Genomic DNA, 19,255 nt, shown 5'->3' with positions numbered 1-19,255 from the left:
TAAGTCAGTCTTTCCTGATATGTTTTATACCTCATACCCTTCAACATTTTTGTAGCTCGTCTTTGTACCCATTCCATTTTATCAATATCTTTTTGTAGGTGAGGTCTTTGGATCTGGACACTATATTCCAGATGTGGTATGTGGTGATACAACCTCTATAAGCCTGGGAATCAATAATATTAGTCTGTAACGCCTTAGGGTGCGTTCACTCTTAGGGCGCTATTCCACTGGACGATTATCGTTCAGATTATCGTTAAATCGTTCGAATCTGACCGATAATCGTTCGGTTGAAATGCAGTTAACGATTAACGACCGAACGAGAAATCGTTGATCGCGTTATAAGACCTGGACCTATTTTTATCGTTGCTCGTTCGCAAAACGTTCGCAAATCGTTCGCATTGAATAAGACATTGTTCAGTCGTTCACAATAGATACGAACATTAGTATTAGCGAATAAATAGCGAAGAAAAACTATCGCAATTACGATCATAAGTAACGATTATCGTTCCATGGAAATAAGTGAACGTTTTCAGGTCTTTCTCAATAGCGGTTGTTTGAGATCGTTAATCGTTAACGATCATGCAAACGATAATCGTCCGGTGGAATAGGGCCCTTACAGGATCAGCAGCAGATCTGCAGCAGATTTGATGGCGCAGATTCAAAGTAAATCAAATCTGGGTCATCAAATCTTCTGTGGATCCTGTACGTGTGAATGCACCCTTACAAAGTTTATTTTTGTGGGTAATGTGGAAAGCAGATAGCCATCAGCTAAGTTTGGTATCCGTGCTGGGGGCTTTATTACACTATATATAGCTTCATTGGCATTTTTCTGGTGATTGGTTCCCTTTAATAGAATAATAGCACAACTGACATGACATGAAGTCAAATGTCTGTGAAATTCTATGCCTTTACAACACCATAGCTGTCTCTAACTGCAGCACAATCGCCCAATTATTTTTCCCAACTTTATTTGTTTTTTTTTCACTGTTGTATTTTAAAGGCGGCCATAAACCTTCAATAATTGTCAGCCGAACAATTATCTCCTCTTTGCTTCCACTGTACTCCCCATACTCAGGAACATTTGGTACAATCAAGTGTTCCTGTGTTCTCTATAAGTAGGGGAGGGAAAGTCAAAGCTAGAATGCTCTGGGTGTGGCTTAATCTCCTAGAACAAAGGGGTCAGGCAGTGATTTTCTATCATGCCCAACCTCTTTCTTCACTGATATCCTCTGTTGGGGGGCTGTCGAGAGAATCCCATACACTTTATAATGACAGCAAGCAGCGGGTACGGATGACAAAAGTATAAAGTAGATAGGGCCTTTTAGAGCCTTTTTCTGTTAATATAGCCATATAAAACATCACAGGAAGAAGCTTCCATAATGACAGGATTTACATAACATTTTTCTCCCCAATGCATCCCATAAATCCCTATGTGTATGATATTTTATATGTTCATTTATGCTTTCTAGTTTGTCCATACTCCAAACTTCATTCCTAAAAGGGTTGTCATGGTAAGACAATCTATTCCATTACTGACAAATAATTAAATAAAAAATTCTACAAAAAATCCCTGTATAATAACTAGGATCTGTTTTCTTGGATTTGACCTTACCTCTGAAATATTTACTGTGCTAGCTTAGAACAAATTATTTTAGACAAACTATGTTGTAACTAAATTGTTGTCTCACAGATGACCACTTCCTTAGGTCAATGCATATACCACAACGTTAATTCCTGTTCCGTAATGAATTTACTGCAAGTTACCACACTAGTCTGTCCTGTCTCCCATTGCACGTGTGTAAGTTCTAGTAAATGAACAATGTTAATTGCATCATGTGTCGAGTCTCCAAAATAAGGCTGCATTCACACGTTCATTGTTTTCCTGGTCCGTGGTTGTAGTCAGCTAGCTACATCCATCATCCGTGCAAAACCGTCCATGTTTACATCCGTTTTTAATCTGTGTCCGTGTTTTTCACAGACTGGTTAAAATTGTAGTGTACTAGTTTAAAAACACGGATCTCATTGATTTCTATAGGGAAATACGCGCCGTGCTGCCGCTCCGAGTTATGACATGTCCTATTCTTTCACGTAACGGATTGGGGATACGTGAAAAAACTGAACATCTCAATAGCCCAATTCAAAGCAATGGGCTATAAATTTGCCTGTGCGCACAGACAACTTAACAGAATATGTGAATGCAGCCTTAATCTCCGCAGATTCTAAACTATGAGTGGTTGCAAAATTAGGTTTTAGTTGAGATTTATTTTTTGACCAACCTAAATCAGATCTTTTTTGGACCTACTTTTTTGACAGCACGATCCAGCATTCACTTTTAATATCATTTTGCTTTCAGTCTATCACACTATTGTTTTCCCTTTTTTCTAACTACCTTACAGTCTGTGGAGGATAGGGATAGGTTGTTAAAAACGAAGTGCTAACTTAGGTGCATTTACCTCCCTGGCTCCCGTGGTGCTGTCGGTATCTTACCGATCTGTTGCGCTGTTCGCTTCTGGGTCCTGGGGTTGTGACCTTACAGACCCGCCCACCCAAACAGTGACCTATCCCTAGGCGTATATTAAAACAGGCCCTTGTACGAAGTACTACTTTAACAGTGTGTAAAGAATGACAAGGTTACTCGCAGGATTCTGTTGCAAGAAATCTCCTTTCTATAATTTTGGGTTAAACTTCTGTGTGAGCTAAGCTTTACTTTGAGTTTAAGATCCAAAAAGGTAATTTCCACCCTATTCCAGATGTGTGTAAACCGCAAGTTCAAGGTGTTGTTGATGTAATCCATAAAGTCCTGTACAGCTGCCACTTCTGAATGCCACACAATGAAGATGTCATCAATGAACATCACCACCGCCTGGATAAACAGATTATCATAAGAAAAGATAAAGCTATCTTCCCAACAGGATCTGGGAACATAATTTGAAATTATACGTGGAATACTCACGCATCATATCAGAAATTGCCTGTATACCCAATTTGTGTATAAGACTTTATTGTCACAGCGCAACCACAAATATTCCTCTTGCAGTATCTGGCAAGTGTTCTGCAGCAGTTTACAGCATTGAGATAAATTATATGTGAGTATATGGGAAAATATTTTAATGTGGAATAGGTCATCATCACGTGGGTCACATATCTGACTTTTCAATACTATTACCTCTTTACCTTCAGCTGACTGGGAACTTGAAAATTATGTAAATGGGGAAACCCAGTTTAAAAGAAAAGGGAAGAAAGAGACATGTGGGAAGAGTACTATGCATTACCACAGAGGTGGATAGACTATAAAATGAGTCAGGATATTTGAAGCAGTTATAAGAAGAACCTGAATTGGAACCTACACTGCTCTCTCTTTAAAGAAATATGCTTGCTGCTAAGGTAAGATTCTTTTCTTCCTTTACTACTACTGGTAATATGCTCAAAGTTTTATACAGTACCAGTACGTCAGTGGCAATGATGACATCTAATGCATTTAATTTGTAGCATGCATAGTCTCCTACTTAGCAATTATTATATTATACATATTATTACTTCACGCTGGGAGTCGCAAAAATGTTATATACAATTAATTGAAAAACGTGACTTACATATATGCCTGTGCCATAGCTGATTATAAAAAAGGTATACAATGTGCGATATATGTAAATCATGACTATCAAAATCTTTCTCATTTAGTCACCCAACCATGCCTTTCTGGACTTTGCCTGGACCAGTGGGGCACAGTTATGCTGAAACAGAAAAGGGCCAAACCCAAACTGTTCCAACAGAGCTGATAACATACAGTTGTCCACAGTGCCTTTGTATGCTAAATCATTAGAGCTAAGGGGCCTAGGCTAACCCCTGATGACTAAACCCATAGCATTATCTCTTCACCCTCATCTTTAAAGTTGGCACACTTTCCCCTGGCATTTGCCAACCTAAACTCACCCATCGGAGTGGCAGATAGAGAAGCACAATTCACCATGACTTACACCTGCTAACAGGCGTACATCATGGCATAAATCTACACCTGCTCCAGAGTGGCCAGGGGGGGGGGGGGGTTAAGAGAAGGAAAAGGAGAGAAACAGCTTGTGCAATGTGCAGACTTTCTGGTCAGAGAAAATACTGGATTCACATGTTAGATTGCTCAGTGCTGGTCTGGAAACTTCTGAAGGTTTGCTATAATGAGGTAGGATTGCAGGGTCTTGGTTTTAGGATGTATGTAGTGTATAGGAGGCAGCGCAGACACTACTCTGCATCCACACTGCCACTGAGCATAGGGAAACCAGACACAGAAATGGAGTTTGCAGGGTGGTAACTGGGGGGAAAATGGCATATACTATTAATAGAATAGTATGAGTAAGCTCCTCTTATACATATACAGGACAGCTTATACTAAGAAGTCACCTGAAAGACTCAAGGTTCCCTGAATTTATCATTTTTCTGACATTTTAAATCCCAGTGCAAAAAACGCCGGACTTAATAAATGTCCCCCATAGTGTATGGTGAGTTTATGTTTAGGCTAGGTTTCACACTACGTAAAAACAATGGCCATATTTCATAACAGCGGCTATTCTCAAATAACGGCCATTCTTTGCACAATAGTGTTTCACATAGTGTTAACCTAGCTGCACTTAGTTTGTCAACTCACCTTTTCACCTACATAATGTTTTTAGTGCTTTTGGGGGTGGCAGGGCAAAAGTCATGAAACAGTCCCTGTAACAAATCATACAGTAAGTATATATTGTTTTTCAGTCAGTCACAGGGAGTTTTGCTGGAGTTATACATGGCCTGACCACTAATAATCTAACCGAAGCATTGATTCGGAGAAGCAAACGTATGATTTTAGACACCTTGGGAGTTGGTTTGATTGGTACCACAACAGAAGTCTTCCAGAAGGCATTGCAGTACAGCAAAGTAAGAACTTTTTATCATTATATGTTCTAGGTATTATTTATAAACGTTACGTCTGTAAATGCTGTATAACCCCTTTAATTAAAGGGAATATTACACAACTGATAGTACCTGTATATAACATTTTCATGGCTACAATAGTGCAAAAAATCCTTTTTATTGCTGGTCAGAAAAGTAAAAATAGAGTGGTTGTGGCACAGAGGTACCCTGTGCTGTGAAACCTTTCCTCGCTTGTTTTAACCAGTCTCTCTGTCTTCCTGAACAGCCACCCAGGCCACCCCGGCACACGCCCAGTGAGTGTCTGAAGCTTTCTGGAGCTGTCAAGCTGTTTGTGTGCGCTGCAATCTTGACGCATGTTATATACACAGGATTTTGCCAGGGCTTGGCAATTAACAGCTCTGACAGTGATTTCAGAGACTTGCTGCGTGTGTGTATCCATCATGAAGGGAGAAGGTGGTTGAAGTGAGTGGGGAGAGACGTTTTAGCTCAGGACTGCTAGGATACCCTTTGCCACGTGAATGGTGCTAGCTAAATAACTGCACAGACAACAGTTCCAATTTTAGTGGACGGGGTCGGCCACAGCTTTTATTAACTTAATCAATGTAACCAAACATTTTCTCGGGGTTGTGCCAGCCGTCGGAAGGCCGACGGGCACTGCCTCCATTTCTCCTTCTATTCACCGCCAGCTGTGACTTGCATAAAACATTTCAGACGTAACACAAATACCAACTTCTTACACAAACCAACGCCCCTGAGTGTAAAAAATAGGGAGGGAGGGAGGGACAAACTCCTGAGCTGGACAAGCCGAAAGAGGGTAAGCCCGCCCCTTCCTTGGGCTTATATATCCTTGCCTCCACCCCTGGCCTGCCCTTTCCTGGCAACTACACCTCCCCTAGTTACCACCGGAACTTCCCCAAGTGCAGCCATCCCAGCTATACCACATTCACCAACCATTAACCCCTTGCACTCACCACCGCCCCATCAGTCCAAGACACCATGCCTTATACAGGCTGGTGTCCCCTAGACTGCTAGGATACCCTTTGCCACGTGAATGGTGCTAGCTAAATAACTGCACAGACAACAGTTCCAATTTTAGTGGACGGGGTCGGCCACAGCTTTTATTAACTTAATCAATGTAACCAAACATTTTCTCGGGGTTGTGCCAGCCGTCGGAAGGCCGACGGGCACTGCCTCCATTTCTCCTTCTATTCACCGCCACGGAGGGGCTCGGCTAAGCCTAGACCGAGCCCCGACCCCCCCCCAAAATAAACAAGGCCTGCTCCACCCCGTCCTGGAGCCCCGACAGGAAAATGTCCAAACCAATATCATTAAGGTGAGTTCCGTCAGCAATCATTAACCTCCGGTTGTCCCCTTCCAATTGCCTATGGCGAACCACCACACCCCCGTTCGCCCGCACGAATCTAGAAGTGCGAGCATTAACTGTCCTACGGGCCCTCTCCATCGCAGCTGCATCCCTAGCGCCTTGCCACTTAACCCTTGAAACTATTTCCGACCAAACCAACACCACTTCATTAAAAAAGCCCGGCAATCTCTCAAGGTCGGAACGAATAATGGTCAGCAACTCATTCAAACGAAGTAAACACAAATCATTCCCCCCAGCATGGATAACCAAAACCACTGGAAAACGAGCAGAACGTCCTATCTCGATCGCCTGGGACAGGACTTCGGACCAACGGAGCCCCTTGACTCCTTTCCAATGCACCTCCAGATCCCGGAAACCAAGAGACCGGCCTCCTGGGCGATGCGCCGCTCTCTGTGCCGCCCAATATATGTACGAGTGGCCAATTAGCCACACCACCGGACGTCTAGGACCTGCAAGAAAAACAAATTAGCAAAGAAGTTCCGGCCTAACATAAGAGGCATAACATGCGGACCTCCAGCGCCCTATCCTCATCACCTGCTCCTCTGACAACCCAGCTCTAGCTGCCTCCGTCGCCGCGCCAATTCTAAAGGAATGCGTCCCAAACTCGGCCTGGGGGGCGCCGGCCGCCTCCAAGGCCTTTTTCATTAACGCTTGAAACTGGTACCTGGATAAAGGAACACCATCCGCGTGTACCAGAAACTGGGTGCCCCGAGGACGAGCAGCCATGTACCTAGAAACAATGCTGACAGGACAAGCCGGACCTTGGACCGAGGATAGGGGAAGCCATGCACCCAGACCCAAAAGGTCTGTCTTGGATCTGCGGACCCTAACCCTAAGCACTCCGTTGGATAGTAACACATCCTCGGTCAAGAGACCCCCAGCCCGGAGACTAGATGGAGGAACCAGCTCACTGACTCTAAACGCACCAAAAAAGGCTAGGACAAAGGCAGCAGAAAACAGTAGAGCTTCAAACTCGGTCCGACATAACTTACCTAATTGATCTAACAAACGAACTAACAATGAATAAGATATCGGCCTGCGGCTGTCCTTAGGAGTCTGACTCCTCCTCCAGCCCTTAAGGGCCTGGCGTATAGTAAAATTGCCGCTAACGTCCGCCCAACCTCGCAACTTAAAATGGAAATTAATGCCCGCTATCCTACGCTGCGCAACCACACCTGATAGCCCTTTATCCCGTAGAGACAGAAGGTACTCAACCGTAGTAGACACACGGTCGTCTTCACTCAGCATGACATTTCTCGAACCGACACAACCCAACCACTCAGCCCATGCCTTACCATACGCAGACCACGTCGATTGAGACACTGAAGCCTGCACTAGCGGGAGCAGCCGTGTGTCACTAAGTCCCATAGGTGCTCCGGGCATGCCAGTCCATTCGGAGCCGCTTCCGGACGGAGCTGTCGAAAAACCTGCCAATCAAAACGGGATAAAGCGTCAGCAACCACATTAATTTTACCCGGAACATGTTGGGCCCTGAACACGATATTACCCTCCAGGCAACGCAAAACTAAGTGACGCAACAAAGCTAACACAGGGAGGGAAGAAGAGGTTAACTTATTAATACAGAAAACGACACTGAGGTTATCTGTCCAAAAGCATACCCGCCTGTTAGCCAGAGCTCGTCCCCAAAGTTCAACAGCAACCACTATGGGAAAGAGCTCCAGCAGCGTAAGATTACGACAGAGACCGAGCTCCCACCAATTCGGAGGCCATGCCTCGGCACACCAATCGTTGCCCAGGATAGCTCCAAAACCGCAGGAACCGGCCGCGTCAGTGAACAATTCCAATTCGTCGCTAGAAACCTCCTGAGAGGGCCAGCAAGTGCGACCATTGTAGGAACGCAAAAATTCCTTCCACACCATCAGATCAGCCTTCAAGGCAGCGGTCAGCCGGATGCGATGGCTGGGCAACCTGACTCCTCTGGTGGACAGCGATAAGCGCCTGCAGAAAACCCTGCCCATAGGCATAATTCTGCAGGCAAAAACCAACAATCCCAACAGGGATTGCATTTGCTGTAAGGAAACTTTACGCACAGACAGGAAACCGTCAATCAGAGAAGCCAACCGAGCTAGCTTGTCCGCCGGAAGGCGGAAAACCATGTCCATGGAATCGAGCTCGATTCCAAGAAAAGACAGCGAAGTCGCCGGGCCCTCAGTCTTTTCACCGGCAATAGGAACACCAAATTTACGCATCTAAAAAAGGAAGGTGTTCAACAAAAAACGACACCACTGGGAATCTGCTGGGGCAACAAACAAAAAATCATCCAAATAATGAATGATCGCATTACTCCCGGTTTCATAGCGCACCACCCACTCGAGAAAAGAACTGAACATCTCGAAAAAGTGACACGAAATGGAACAGCCCATGGGGAGACAAGTGTCATAGTAATACAAACCGTTTATCTGAAAACCCAGCAGATGGTAACATTCCGGATGCACCGGGAGGAGACGAAAGGCAGACTGTATATCCGACTTCGCAAGGAGGGCACCGCGGCCAGCCGCAACAAGAAGGCGGACAGCACTATCAAAGGAAACATAAGAAACCGCGGCGTCCTCCTTGGGAATACCGTCGTTGACAGAACTGCCCTTAGGATGAGAAAGGTGATGTATCAAACGAAACTTACCAACTTCTTTTTTAGGGACCACACCCAGAGGGGACACCCTCAAATTCTCAAACGGAGGAAAAACAAAAGGACCCTCAACCCTGCCCAGGGCTAACTCCTGACTAACCTTATCAACGAGGACCTCATGCGCTTCCCGGGCAGATTTCAGATTATCCGCCCATAATAGATAGGGAGAAAAATAGAAAGGTATCAAAAACCCATGGGTAAAACCATGTAATTATTGACTAGCTGCATCACGCTTAGGATAACTACTTAACCACGGGCGCATCGCGTCCACGTTCACCGGGGTCTTTCCCGTCAACACCCGCTGCTGGTTTACCTGACAACTTAGATCGCTGACATCTAACCACCGCATGCTGCCCCCCGCAGGAGGAGCACTCGTGGCGGAACTTACAGAGTCCGTAGAACCTGCAATGGCCCTCGTTAAAAAGCCAGCAGGTTCCTGGCCGTCGCACGGCCACTGCCCCCGGAGCTGCAGGCGCTGAGGCAGTGGCCGCTGAGGGAAAGGGATTGCTCTTCTGAGCCATCATCAAACGCAGCCACACATCCGTGGCTTTTACCCCCCACCCAATTTCAGGCTGCAAAGCGAGGCGGCGGCGAAACTCCTCATCGTACCGCCACCAGGCGCTGCCCCCGTGTGACTTAAAAGCGCTATAAATAGAGTCCATATAAATGAAAAGCTCAGAGCAACGCTCCGGATGCTTCATACCCATAACACAACCGAGTACAGAGAAGGCCTGTAACCAGTTGTTTATGGTCTTTGCTACCTTTGGTCGTTTATCATAACGGTCAGCGGCAACACGTCGCTCTTTGTCGACGGTGTGCTGATCCGTAGTGATCAAGGACCAAATATCAACATATTGGTTATCCCAAATTTTTCCTTTCGTGTCATCGTCCAAATGCGTGCCAAGCGGGCTAATCCCACAGAAAAAGGCGTCCTTATGAACGCCAGCCTTTGCCGGAGGCTGCTTAGCTCCAGCCTGAGGCGAAGGAACAGGGTCAATTTTGCTAAGAATCGCCTTAAGGGCAGGGACTAAATCACCCGCCCCCCCACCCCATGCCCGTGCAAAGTCAAACTCACCGCCAACTGCAGATGACGACTGACCCGGCATCTCCTGAGGAATAGGCACCGAGCTTGAAGGCAACATCGGTGCTGCCGATAGCGTCTGTACCGGCGCCGGCGGGGCTGACGGCAAAGTCTGCACAGCTGGAGCCGCCGCTTCTGGCCGAACTGAGCAGCATGAACTCCTCTTCCGGCGTGAAGGCTCCCGCCTTTTCTTGCCACGAACTGACTCCCCATCAGAGCTCGAGGGGGTACAAGACGAGGACCCAGAGGAAGGGGATCGCCACCTAGAACTTCTGGAGCGCCTCGATCGGCTCCGTTGTCTAGACTCCCTATGGTGACGTCTGGAGTAGCGAACTCTAGAGTCGCGGGATCTATGGCGCCTATGCCTGGAAGATCCTCTAGAGGACGCATAGGATGGCGAGCGGGAGCGCCTAAGCCCGCACACACTGGCACGAGACCCGCCGCACGCTAGCGAAGTCACAGGCAGCCGCTCCCCACAGGAGGCCTGATCAAAACCACGCTGCGCGGTGAAGGCTAATGCACCGGGGGGCTGGCTGGGCCGCATAAGGCTGGGCGGGGGGGGGAGGAGGGGGGGGTTATCAGGGAGGGAGAGGGATTGAGCCTCATGCTGTGAAACAGGAGGGGGGGGGGAAGCAGTCAGGCTCTGGCAGTTATCAATAGCCTGCTGCAAGGGGCTGGGAGAGCTACACTCACCGGACTCATGGGAGGCAGGGGAGACTCCAGCCTGATTGCCCATAGCTACTGACAATGCTAAAGGGGGGGGGGGACCGGGCACTGGTAGAGACTGTGGAGCCGCGCTGCCTCCGGACACTATGCTGGCAGCGTGGGCGCAGGGCGGAAGGGGCGGAGCCATCGGCGGCGCAACCGGAAGTGACGCCGGTGCAACCGCTAATGCGGCTCTACCACCTCCCCCCTGCCGGCGCCGGGCAGAGAGCGGGGGACTGGGACTAAGGCGCGCGGGTGGGCGGATGCGCCGAGCGGACCGCCTGCCACCTCTGGACATATCATGCCCCGACTCTTCCCCCAAACCTGCCAGCAGGCGGCCGAGGAAAGACGGGTCCTGCTGCAGCTGCAGCCGCAAAGCTTCGGTCAGACTCTCCTGAGACATGACAAACTCCTGAGCTGGACAAGCCGAAAGAGGGTAAGCCCGCCCCTTCCTTGGGCTTATATATCCTTGCCTCCACCCCTGGCCTGCCCTTTCCTGGCAACTACACCTCCCCTAGTTACCACCGGAACTTCCCCAAGTGCAGCCATCCCAGCTATACCACATTCACCAACCATTAACCCCTTGCACTCACCACCGCCCCATCAGTCCAAGACACCATGCCTTATACAGGCTGGTGTCCCCTAGGCTCATCATTGCCATCTTTATGCCTCTTTGGCTCTTCATACCAGCAAATATATATATATTGTTTGCAGTATTGCAGCCACAGAATGCTATATACAGGAAACATTCATATGAGTGCAACCATAGCTGTATAACACTGTCAGTAGTTGCATATGCCCTTTCTAGTGACAGATTCCCTTTAAAGTTGATTTAAAAGTGTCAGTGTCTACAATAAATTTACTGCACATATATTAATGCTGCTTATATATTATGTAACATACTCCAACTAAATACTCTACCTTCCAAAGATATTATTGAAGAACGGCCATTTACAGTTAGCTACTCATAGTAATAAAAATCCTGTTTTGGTGTAGCATTTGTTTTCTTTTTTTTTTTCTTCTAGGAATTTTCTTCTTTTATTTATTTTCCATGCTTATGTGATTGCCTGTTTTATTGATTTCAGGTTTACAGCACTGACATATCAAGCACAGTCTGGGGCCAGTCTGACCTCCGTCTTCCTCCACTCTATGCCTCCTTTGTCAATGGTGTTGCTGTAAGAAATGACTCTATATCTGATCAATAATAGATCACCACTAACTATTATGTAGTAGTAATATATAATGTTTTAGATGCCACTAGAAGTGATTTAAGACTGTCCTACTGCTACCCCTCCTGTCAGATGCCTCTCTGACCTACTGCTACCCCTCCTGTCAGATGCCTCACTGTCCTACTGCTACCCCTCCTGTCAGATGCCTCACTGTCCTACTGCTACCCCTCCTGTCAGATGCCTCACTGTCCTACTGCTACCCCTCCTGTCAGATGCCTCACTGTCCTACTGCTACCCCTCCTGTCAGATGCCTCACTGTCCTACTGCTACCCCTCCTGTCAGATGCCTCACTGTCCTACTGCTACCCCTCCTGTCAGATGCCTCACTGTCCTACTGCTACCCCTCCTGTCAGATGCCTCACTGTCCTGCTGCTACCCCTCCTGCTACCCCTCCTCTTCTGTGAAATGTCTCACTTTCTGTACTTCCCCTTCTCCTGTCAGATGCCTCACTGGCATATTTTTACACTCCTTGTCAGATGCCTCACTGTTCCCACTGCTACACCTCCTGTTAGATGCCTCACCATCTCCTACTACCTCCTCCTCATACCAGATGCCTCACTATCCCCTACTGCTTCCCCATACCAGATGCCACACTATCCCCTAATGCCTCCTTTCTGCCAGATACCTTACCATCCCCTACTGCACTCCTCTTTTCAGATGCCTCACTGTCCCTACTGCCCCCTGACCCTTTCCATCAGGTTCCTTAGGTTGGGTTTACACAACATTGCTGTATGAGCAACACACTGGCATACCATCAAAAAAGTGATGCTGACATATACAGATATGTGTCTGTTCATTTTAATAGTCATCTAGTGACCATGATTGTGCTGCTTCCTGCTCCTGCATGTTTATTTTGCTGTGTTTAATAATGTAAATAAATTGTACCCATGAGATGCAGCCCAACCATAGTCACTACCTAATTAATGCTAACTGAATGCTTATTAAACGTTATGTGTGAACATAGCCTAATGCTGCGTTTACACGAAACGATAATTGGCCCGATCGTACGATTAACGATGTCGGAGTAACGATTTCTTTTTTCATAACGATCAGCGTTTAGACGGTACGATATATCGTACGGAAAAATCGTTTTGCGAACGTGCGCCCGCAGCCCGGCCCGCCCGCAGCCCGCCCCCCCCACTCGCAGCCCAGTCCCCCGCTCATCCGCAGCCCCCTGCGCCGCCCCGATTGCCACCCCCACCACCGCTCTGATCACCACCCCCGCCGCCCTGATCGCCACCCCTGCCGCCACTCCGATCGCCACCCCCCCGCCGCCACCGCTCCGATCGCCACATCCCCCCCCGCTCCGAACGCCCCCGCCGGCCCGGCCGCGAGCATACGTTACCTGCTCCGCGTAGCAGGTCTTCGACATCCCCGGCTCCGCTCTTCAGTGCACTGATTGGCTGAAGAGGGGAGCCGTTTGAAATTACCGGAATTTTACCGGAATTTTAAACGGCTCCTCTTCAGCCAATCAGTGCTGAAGAGGAGTACTGATTGGCTGAAGAGGAGCCGTTTGAAATTACCGGCTCTCCTCTTCAGCCAATCAGTGCACTGAAGAGGGGAGCCGGGGATGTCGAAGACCTGCTACGCGAAGCAGGTAACATATGGTCGCGGCGGGGGCGATCGGAGCGGCGACTGCGGGGGTGGCGATCGGAGCGGCGGGGGTGTCGATCAGAGCGCCGGCGGGGGTGTCGATCAGAGCGCCGGCGGGGGTGTCGATCAGAGCGGCGGCGGTGGGCTGCGAGCGGGGGGGCCGGGCAGCGAGCTATCACGCGACGACTGTTTACACGGAACGATCGGCAAATTTTTTGCGAACGACGCTTTGATAACATGTTGAAAGATCAAAACGAACGATTTCTCGTTCATCGTTTGATCGTTCGCTGCGTTTACACGTACGATTATTGTTCGAATTCGATTGTTATCGCGCAAATTCGCACAATAATCGTTACGTGTAAACGCAGCATAAGAAGGCTCAATTAGGCAAACATCGGCCCATGTAAAAGTGTCAGGTATTAGCTTAGTAAATGCCCGCTTGTTGACTGATTGGATCTTATGTGTGGCTGTAAAAATCATCGGTAGCGGCCACACATCTCTCTGTCTAAACAAGAGATGTATGCCAATATCACTGTATTTAAAAGGCTGTATGAAAAGGACAGGTGCAAGACAAAGGACTGGTGCTGCCCTAACACTGGCACCCGCCCTGCTGTCCCTGCCTACTTGCCACAGGAGTCCTAGTGACAGCGGACAACTTGTCGACGGTCCCTATCCTATATAGTTTAAACACGAAACAACAGACAGGACAAACGTACACAATACACAAAGGTCAGAGGTCCAGGACAGCAACAGGAGAGCGGCGCAGTACAAAACATAATCCAGGAGAATAGACAAGTCCAAAAGCCAAAATTTAGATAACTGAAACACTATAAAATAGGCTCTATCGCAGGCAAGGAACATGAGGCAAGTGAGGATACTTATGGAGCCTGTAGTCCCAGCCCCTGGCGTGATTGGGCCCAGGTCCTGCCCAGATACCAACAGCTAACTGGTGAGCCAGCTGTCAATAATCAGTGAACACACCACACCTTAGCTGATCAGCCAGAGAGTGAAAAACTGGGCTCTGCTACAACACGGAAAAGCAGAGCAGAACAAATCATGAGAAGCAGTCTGGCTGCTATGGAAGCCAAGCTGAACGCATGGCCTGAGTCCTAAGAGATATGCTACGTTTACACGGACTACGACTTTGAAGTAACGATTTTTCTTTTAAAACGATCAGCGTTTAGACGGAACGATATATCGTTTGGAAAATTAGTTTTGCGATCGTTTTGCTATCGTTTTGCGATCGTTTAAGCCTATCTCGCACATAGGTAAAATAGGTGAACAACTATTTACATGGAACGATCTGTGATTTTTTTGCGGACGACGATTTAAGAACATGTTCAAAGATCATGAAAATGAACGATTTCTCGCTTGTCGTTCGATCGTTTGTTACGTTTACACGTACGATTATAGGTCGAATTCGATCGTTATCGTGCAAATTCGCACGATAATCGTTCTGTGTAAACGCAGCAATATAGTGATTATTTGTGTGATCTGAGTGTTTAAAAGGACTTATAATGTCCTTTTACACGGCCAGGCAGGAAATCTCACTGCCAATAAATGGCCTGTGTAAAATGGGCAGTGATCAGCCAATGAATAAAAAATCTTTTGTTAGTCGGCTGATTGCATTATTTGTGCGAGCATTTAAATCATTGCTAACCACCCACACATCTTTCCGTGTGCAGGCGAATATGATGAAGTTAATAGGCTGCACAGACAGTCCAGTGATCTTTCATACAGCCCTGCCACAGGATTGATTGAGCCTTGTAAAGGTTCTTCCAACAAGCCCCAATCTCAATGATTGGCGCCTGCTTGCAGTGTTGCACCCACCTGTGGAAAAGGGCCTGGACTGGAGAAGTTTGTTATTTATTATATGTTCTAATGAACATGAAGGTTAGACTTTTTGTGTATGCAAGCTTTTATTGTATGTTGTTGTATTGCTATACATTTGTTGTATTTACAAAGTACCCTGTAGTCTTCTTGAAGAAAGACGCATCTGGGTCTGAATGGGGATATGGGGGATACGTGATATGCCAGGCCTGCTCAGCCAGCCAGTGTGTTTCTTCTTTCATCCTCCCCATCTCCAACAAAAATCACCCCAGCCTGAAGTTCTCCTTTAAGATCTTGGTATCCTTTTGGGTCTTGAACCAGTTTTCTCAAATCTATAAATGAAGCTTTTATACTGTCCCTGCCTGCTGCTCCCAATATCAAGCCGGTCCAGACTTAGAAAACACCAACAATGTTTTCTGTTGTGTAATAAGTATCATTTTCAGTGTTTCCCAAGATGTGACTTTTGTAAGAAACTTCATCTACCCAACATGAGTCATAATACATACAGCAAATACTTTTCTTGTATTTTAGAGGAACGAAAATTCAAAGAAGAAAATACTTAAATAAGGGAACTATATCCCAGCCACAGCGCATTTGTCAATAAATCCGCCAAATCAAAGGTTGCAGTGCAGCAGTATTAGAGCTGGTGTAGATTTTTACTGTGATTTATACCTGCCTGCGGGTATAACTAGTGGTAAATTGGGAACAGGAGAGGCCACGTCCCACCGCTATGCCGTGCCACCTGCCCCTCCCATCTAGTGTGTTGGTTGTGTACTGGCAAAAAGTCACCATTTTTTTTTTTTTTTTTACAAACAGTGAAGTTTGTAAAAAAAATTAAGACTTTTTGTGGTATGTGCAAGTGCAATTTAGTTTGAGATATCTTTCACAAAGCAACATTTTTACAATTATCAAACAAGCATTGTGATTTATGTATTGGCTACAAAGAAGCTGGGTGAACATCCTCTAAGTATAGTGATTCTATAATGTTTTGCAAAGGTTTTGTATCCTGTTCTTTAACAGTAGGTGCCAAATTTCTAGTATCCATCTAATGCAGCCTGCATGCTATCATCGCTTCTCAATCAGAGGGAAATAGATGTATCTCCATATTGGACTCCTGATGAACACGTACCACAATATAATCTGGGAAAGATTAGTCAGAAGTATTGCAAGTGTAATGATGGATGATGTAGCAACCACGATGTAACAACCAATCTCATTCCTGCTCTCAATTTTCAAAAATCGTAAAAAAATAAATAAATAAATAAACTAAGGTTTATTGCCATAGGCAACTACCCCTCTCTTTTCTTTGCACTAACAATTTCCCCTAGAGTTTATTATCTTTACTTTGCACTGACCATTTCCCCTGGAGTTTATTATAGTAATTATTTATTAGGAGTTTAATATACAGATAAACAGGTGTCACCCAGTCAGGTGATCAGTAGGGTAGCTGGAGAGAAACCCCCACCAATCTGAATGACCTAGCCTACTGATAGGCCTTTAATATTAAATGATAATCTAAATAATTCATAAGAATATTAGTATTGCCTTTTTCTAAATAATTGACCTACACATTCAATATTTCCTAGGTTCACTCAATGGACTTTGATGACACCTGGCACCCTGCCACACATCCATCTGGAGCTATTCTGCCCTCTTTGATTGCACTTTCAGAAACCTTACCTTCACATCACAAGAAATCTGGACTAGATTTTCTTTTGGCATTTAATGTTGGTGTAGAGGTGCAGGGAAGACTCATGCATTTTTCTAATGAAGCCAGCAATATTCCTAGAAGGTATGTCATGTTTATTCCAAATACTATATATATGCTTAGGAATGCATGTTGTCTTTTTTGTACGTTTATATGTATTATTTTCTTCTCATTATCTTCCCCTTTTTCTGTAGGTTTCACCCTCCTGCTGTGGTTGGTACAATGGGAAGTGCTGCAGCTTCTTCAAAATTTTTAGGCCTGGATCAGGTTCAGTGCAGAGAAGCCTTAGCTATTGCTGCATCATATTCTGGTGCTCCTATGGCCAATGCAGGGACACAGACTAAGCCCCTGCACATAGGTAATGCAAGCAGATATGGCCTGGAAGCTGCTTGCTTTGCATTTTTAGGTCTTGAAGGGAATAAGCAGATCCTGGATTTAGAGTCTGGTTTTGGTGCATTCTACCATGACTATAACCCACAAGCTCTGCCATCTCTGGAATCTTACAATTGGCTACTAGAGAAACAAGATGTGGCTTTTAAACGGTTTCCTGCACATCTTGGGATGCACTGGGTTGCAGACGCAGCATGTGCCGTAAGAAAACACATTACTGGCAATAATGACTCACTGCCTATCCATAATATCCAGAAGATTGTACTCAAAATCCCAGATGCTAAGTATGTGAGTCGTTCTTTTCCAAGTACAGAACACGAAGCTCGACATTCCTTCCAGTTCAATACCTGCACAGCTCTATTAGATGGACTTGTGTCCATTCAGTCTTTCAGTGCTAAGAATATTTCCAGGTCAGAACTACAGAATTTGCTTAGTAAAATAGAGGTTCTTCACCCCTCTGATAATCAACCAAATTTTGAAAAACTGTATTGTGAGGTGAGTGTTACAATGACAAATGGAGCTACATTTACAGAGAGGTGCAACACGTTCTATGGGCATTGGAGAAAACCACTGAGCAATGAAGACCTTGAAAAAAAATTCAGGTCTAATGCTTTGACAGTGCTCTCTGAAGATGGAGTGGAAGGTATTGTGGAAATGGTGAACAAGCTGGAAGACCTGTCAGACTGCTCAGTTCTAAGCTCACTTTTGAGACAAAGAGCTCAGGTCTCCAGCAAGCAGGAAAGATCATCCTAACAAAACTACAGACATTATTTTAATACTGAAATACATCTATATGACTATAGTAACATCATGTTTTAAAGGGTAAATATTTTTATATGTAAAAGCCATTCCAGCTATGTTCTTTACCATTTGTCAAAGAGGTGCGTCTGATGAAGCATGCAAGTATAGTGGTGCCTTGGATTACGAGCATAATTTGTTCAGGGACCGTGCTTGTAATCTAAATCCACTCTTAAACCAAAGCAAATTTTCCCCTAAAAAATCATTGAAATTCAGACAACTGGTTCCACACCCCAAAAATAATGATTTTTAAGTGGGAATAACATGCACGTGGAATAACATAGCAGGTGCATAAACCTGGAAAAGCAGCAGTTTGTAGATACAGGATGGAACTGCAGATCCCCAGAATGCAGTAGCGTAGTACAACAGGCTAGAATAGAGCAGCAGGGCTGCTGTCAGAGGTCTGTGTGGTCACATGACAGCAGAGGGGAAGGAGTATGTGTTCAGCATGGACCAATCAGGAAGTGAGAATCACAGAGCTGTGCAGAAGGACAGTGACAGATACCTCTCTATACAGCACTCCAGAACACACTACAGCTATGAAAGTTTCAACAGCAATATACAGTATTCCAAGCCTTGGAGAAATAGGACATGTAATATGTCCAGAAAGACTACATGATGTCCTATGACACAGAACATCCATAGCTACTAGAGATAAGCGAACCGGGTTCAAGTCCATCCGAACCCAAACGTTCGGCATTTGGTTAGCGGTGGCTGCTGAACTTGGATAAAGCCCTAAGGCTATGTGGAAATCATGGATACAGCCAATGACTATACCCATGTTTTCCAGGCAACCTTAGAGCTTTATCCAATTCAGCAGCCCCCGCTAATCAAATGCCGATCGTTCGGGTTCGGATGGACTCGAACCTGAACCCAGTTCGCTCATCTCTAATAGCTACCAATCATTTCTCTTTAGACCTGCTCTGGCAAAAATTAAAGCTGGCTATTAAAAATAATTATCTTAAAAATAACAAGATTATAAACATATACAT

The 19,255-nt window shown here is 46.0% G+C and overlaps 1 protein-coding gene across 2 annotated transcripts; it reads left to right on the top strand.

Moving 5' to 3' along the window:
• Positions 1 to 3,287: 3,287 nt before the first annotated feature.
• ACOD1 (aconitate decarboxylase 1) lies at positions 3,288 to 18,928 on the top strand. Of its 2 annotated transcripts, XM_069972323.1 has the most exons (5): positions 3,288 to 3,384; positions 4,741 to 4,902; positions 11,802 to 11,891; positions 16,954 to 17,159; positions 17,270 to 18,928. In XM_069972323.1, the coding sequence occupies exons 1-5, from the start codon at positions 3,370 to 3,372 to the stop codon at positions 18,216 to 18,218; spliced, it is 1,422 nt and encodes a 473-aa protein (XP_069828424.1). In that variant the 5' UTR covers positions 3,288 to 3,369; the 3' UTR covers positions 18,219 to 18,928. The 2 variants fall into 2 exon arrangements, with proteins under 2 accessions (XP_069828424.1, XP_069828425.1); XM_069972324.1 differs by lacking the exons at positions 3,288 to 3,384; positions 4,741 to 4,902; positions 11,802 to 11,891 and adding an exon at positions 15,203 to 15,430.
• Positions 18,929 to 19,255: the final 327 nt, after the last annotated feature.

This window comes from Dendropsophus ebraccatus, chromosome 5 (genome assembly GCF_027789765.1).
Source record: "Dendropsophus ebraccatus isolate aDenEbr1 chromosome 5, aDenEbr1.pat, whole genome shotgun sequence".
NCBI classification, from domain to species: Eukaryota; Metazoa; Chordata; class Amphibia; order Anura; family Hylidae; genus Dendropsophus; species Dendropsophus ebraccatus.
This window is presented reverse-complemented; position numbering and strand designations above follow the sequence as displayed.

Excerpts from the sequence above, each read along its gene's own strand:
- ACOD1 (XM_069972323.1), top strand. Across the intron at positions 11,892-16,953 it reads CCTTTGTCAATGGTGTTGCT|GTTCACTCAATGGACTTTGA; the intron begins GTAAGAAATGAC and ends AATATTTCCTAG. Across the intron at positions 17,160-17,269 it reads GCCAGCAATATTCCTAGAAG|GTTTCACCCTCCTGCTGTGG; the intron begins GTATGTCATGTT and ends CTTTTTCTGTAG.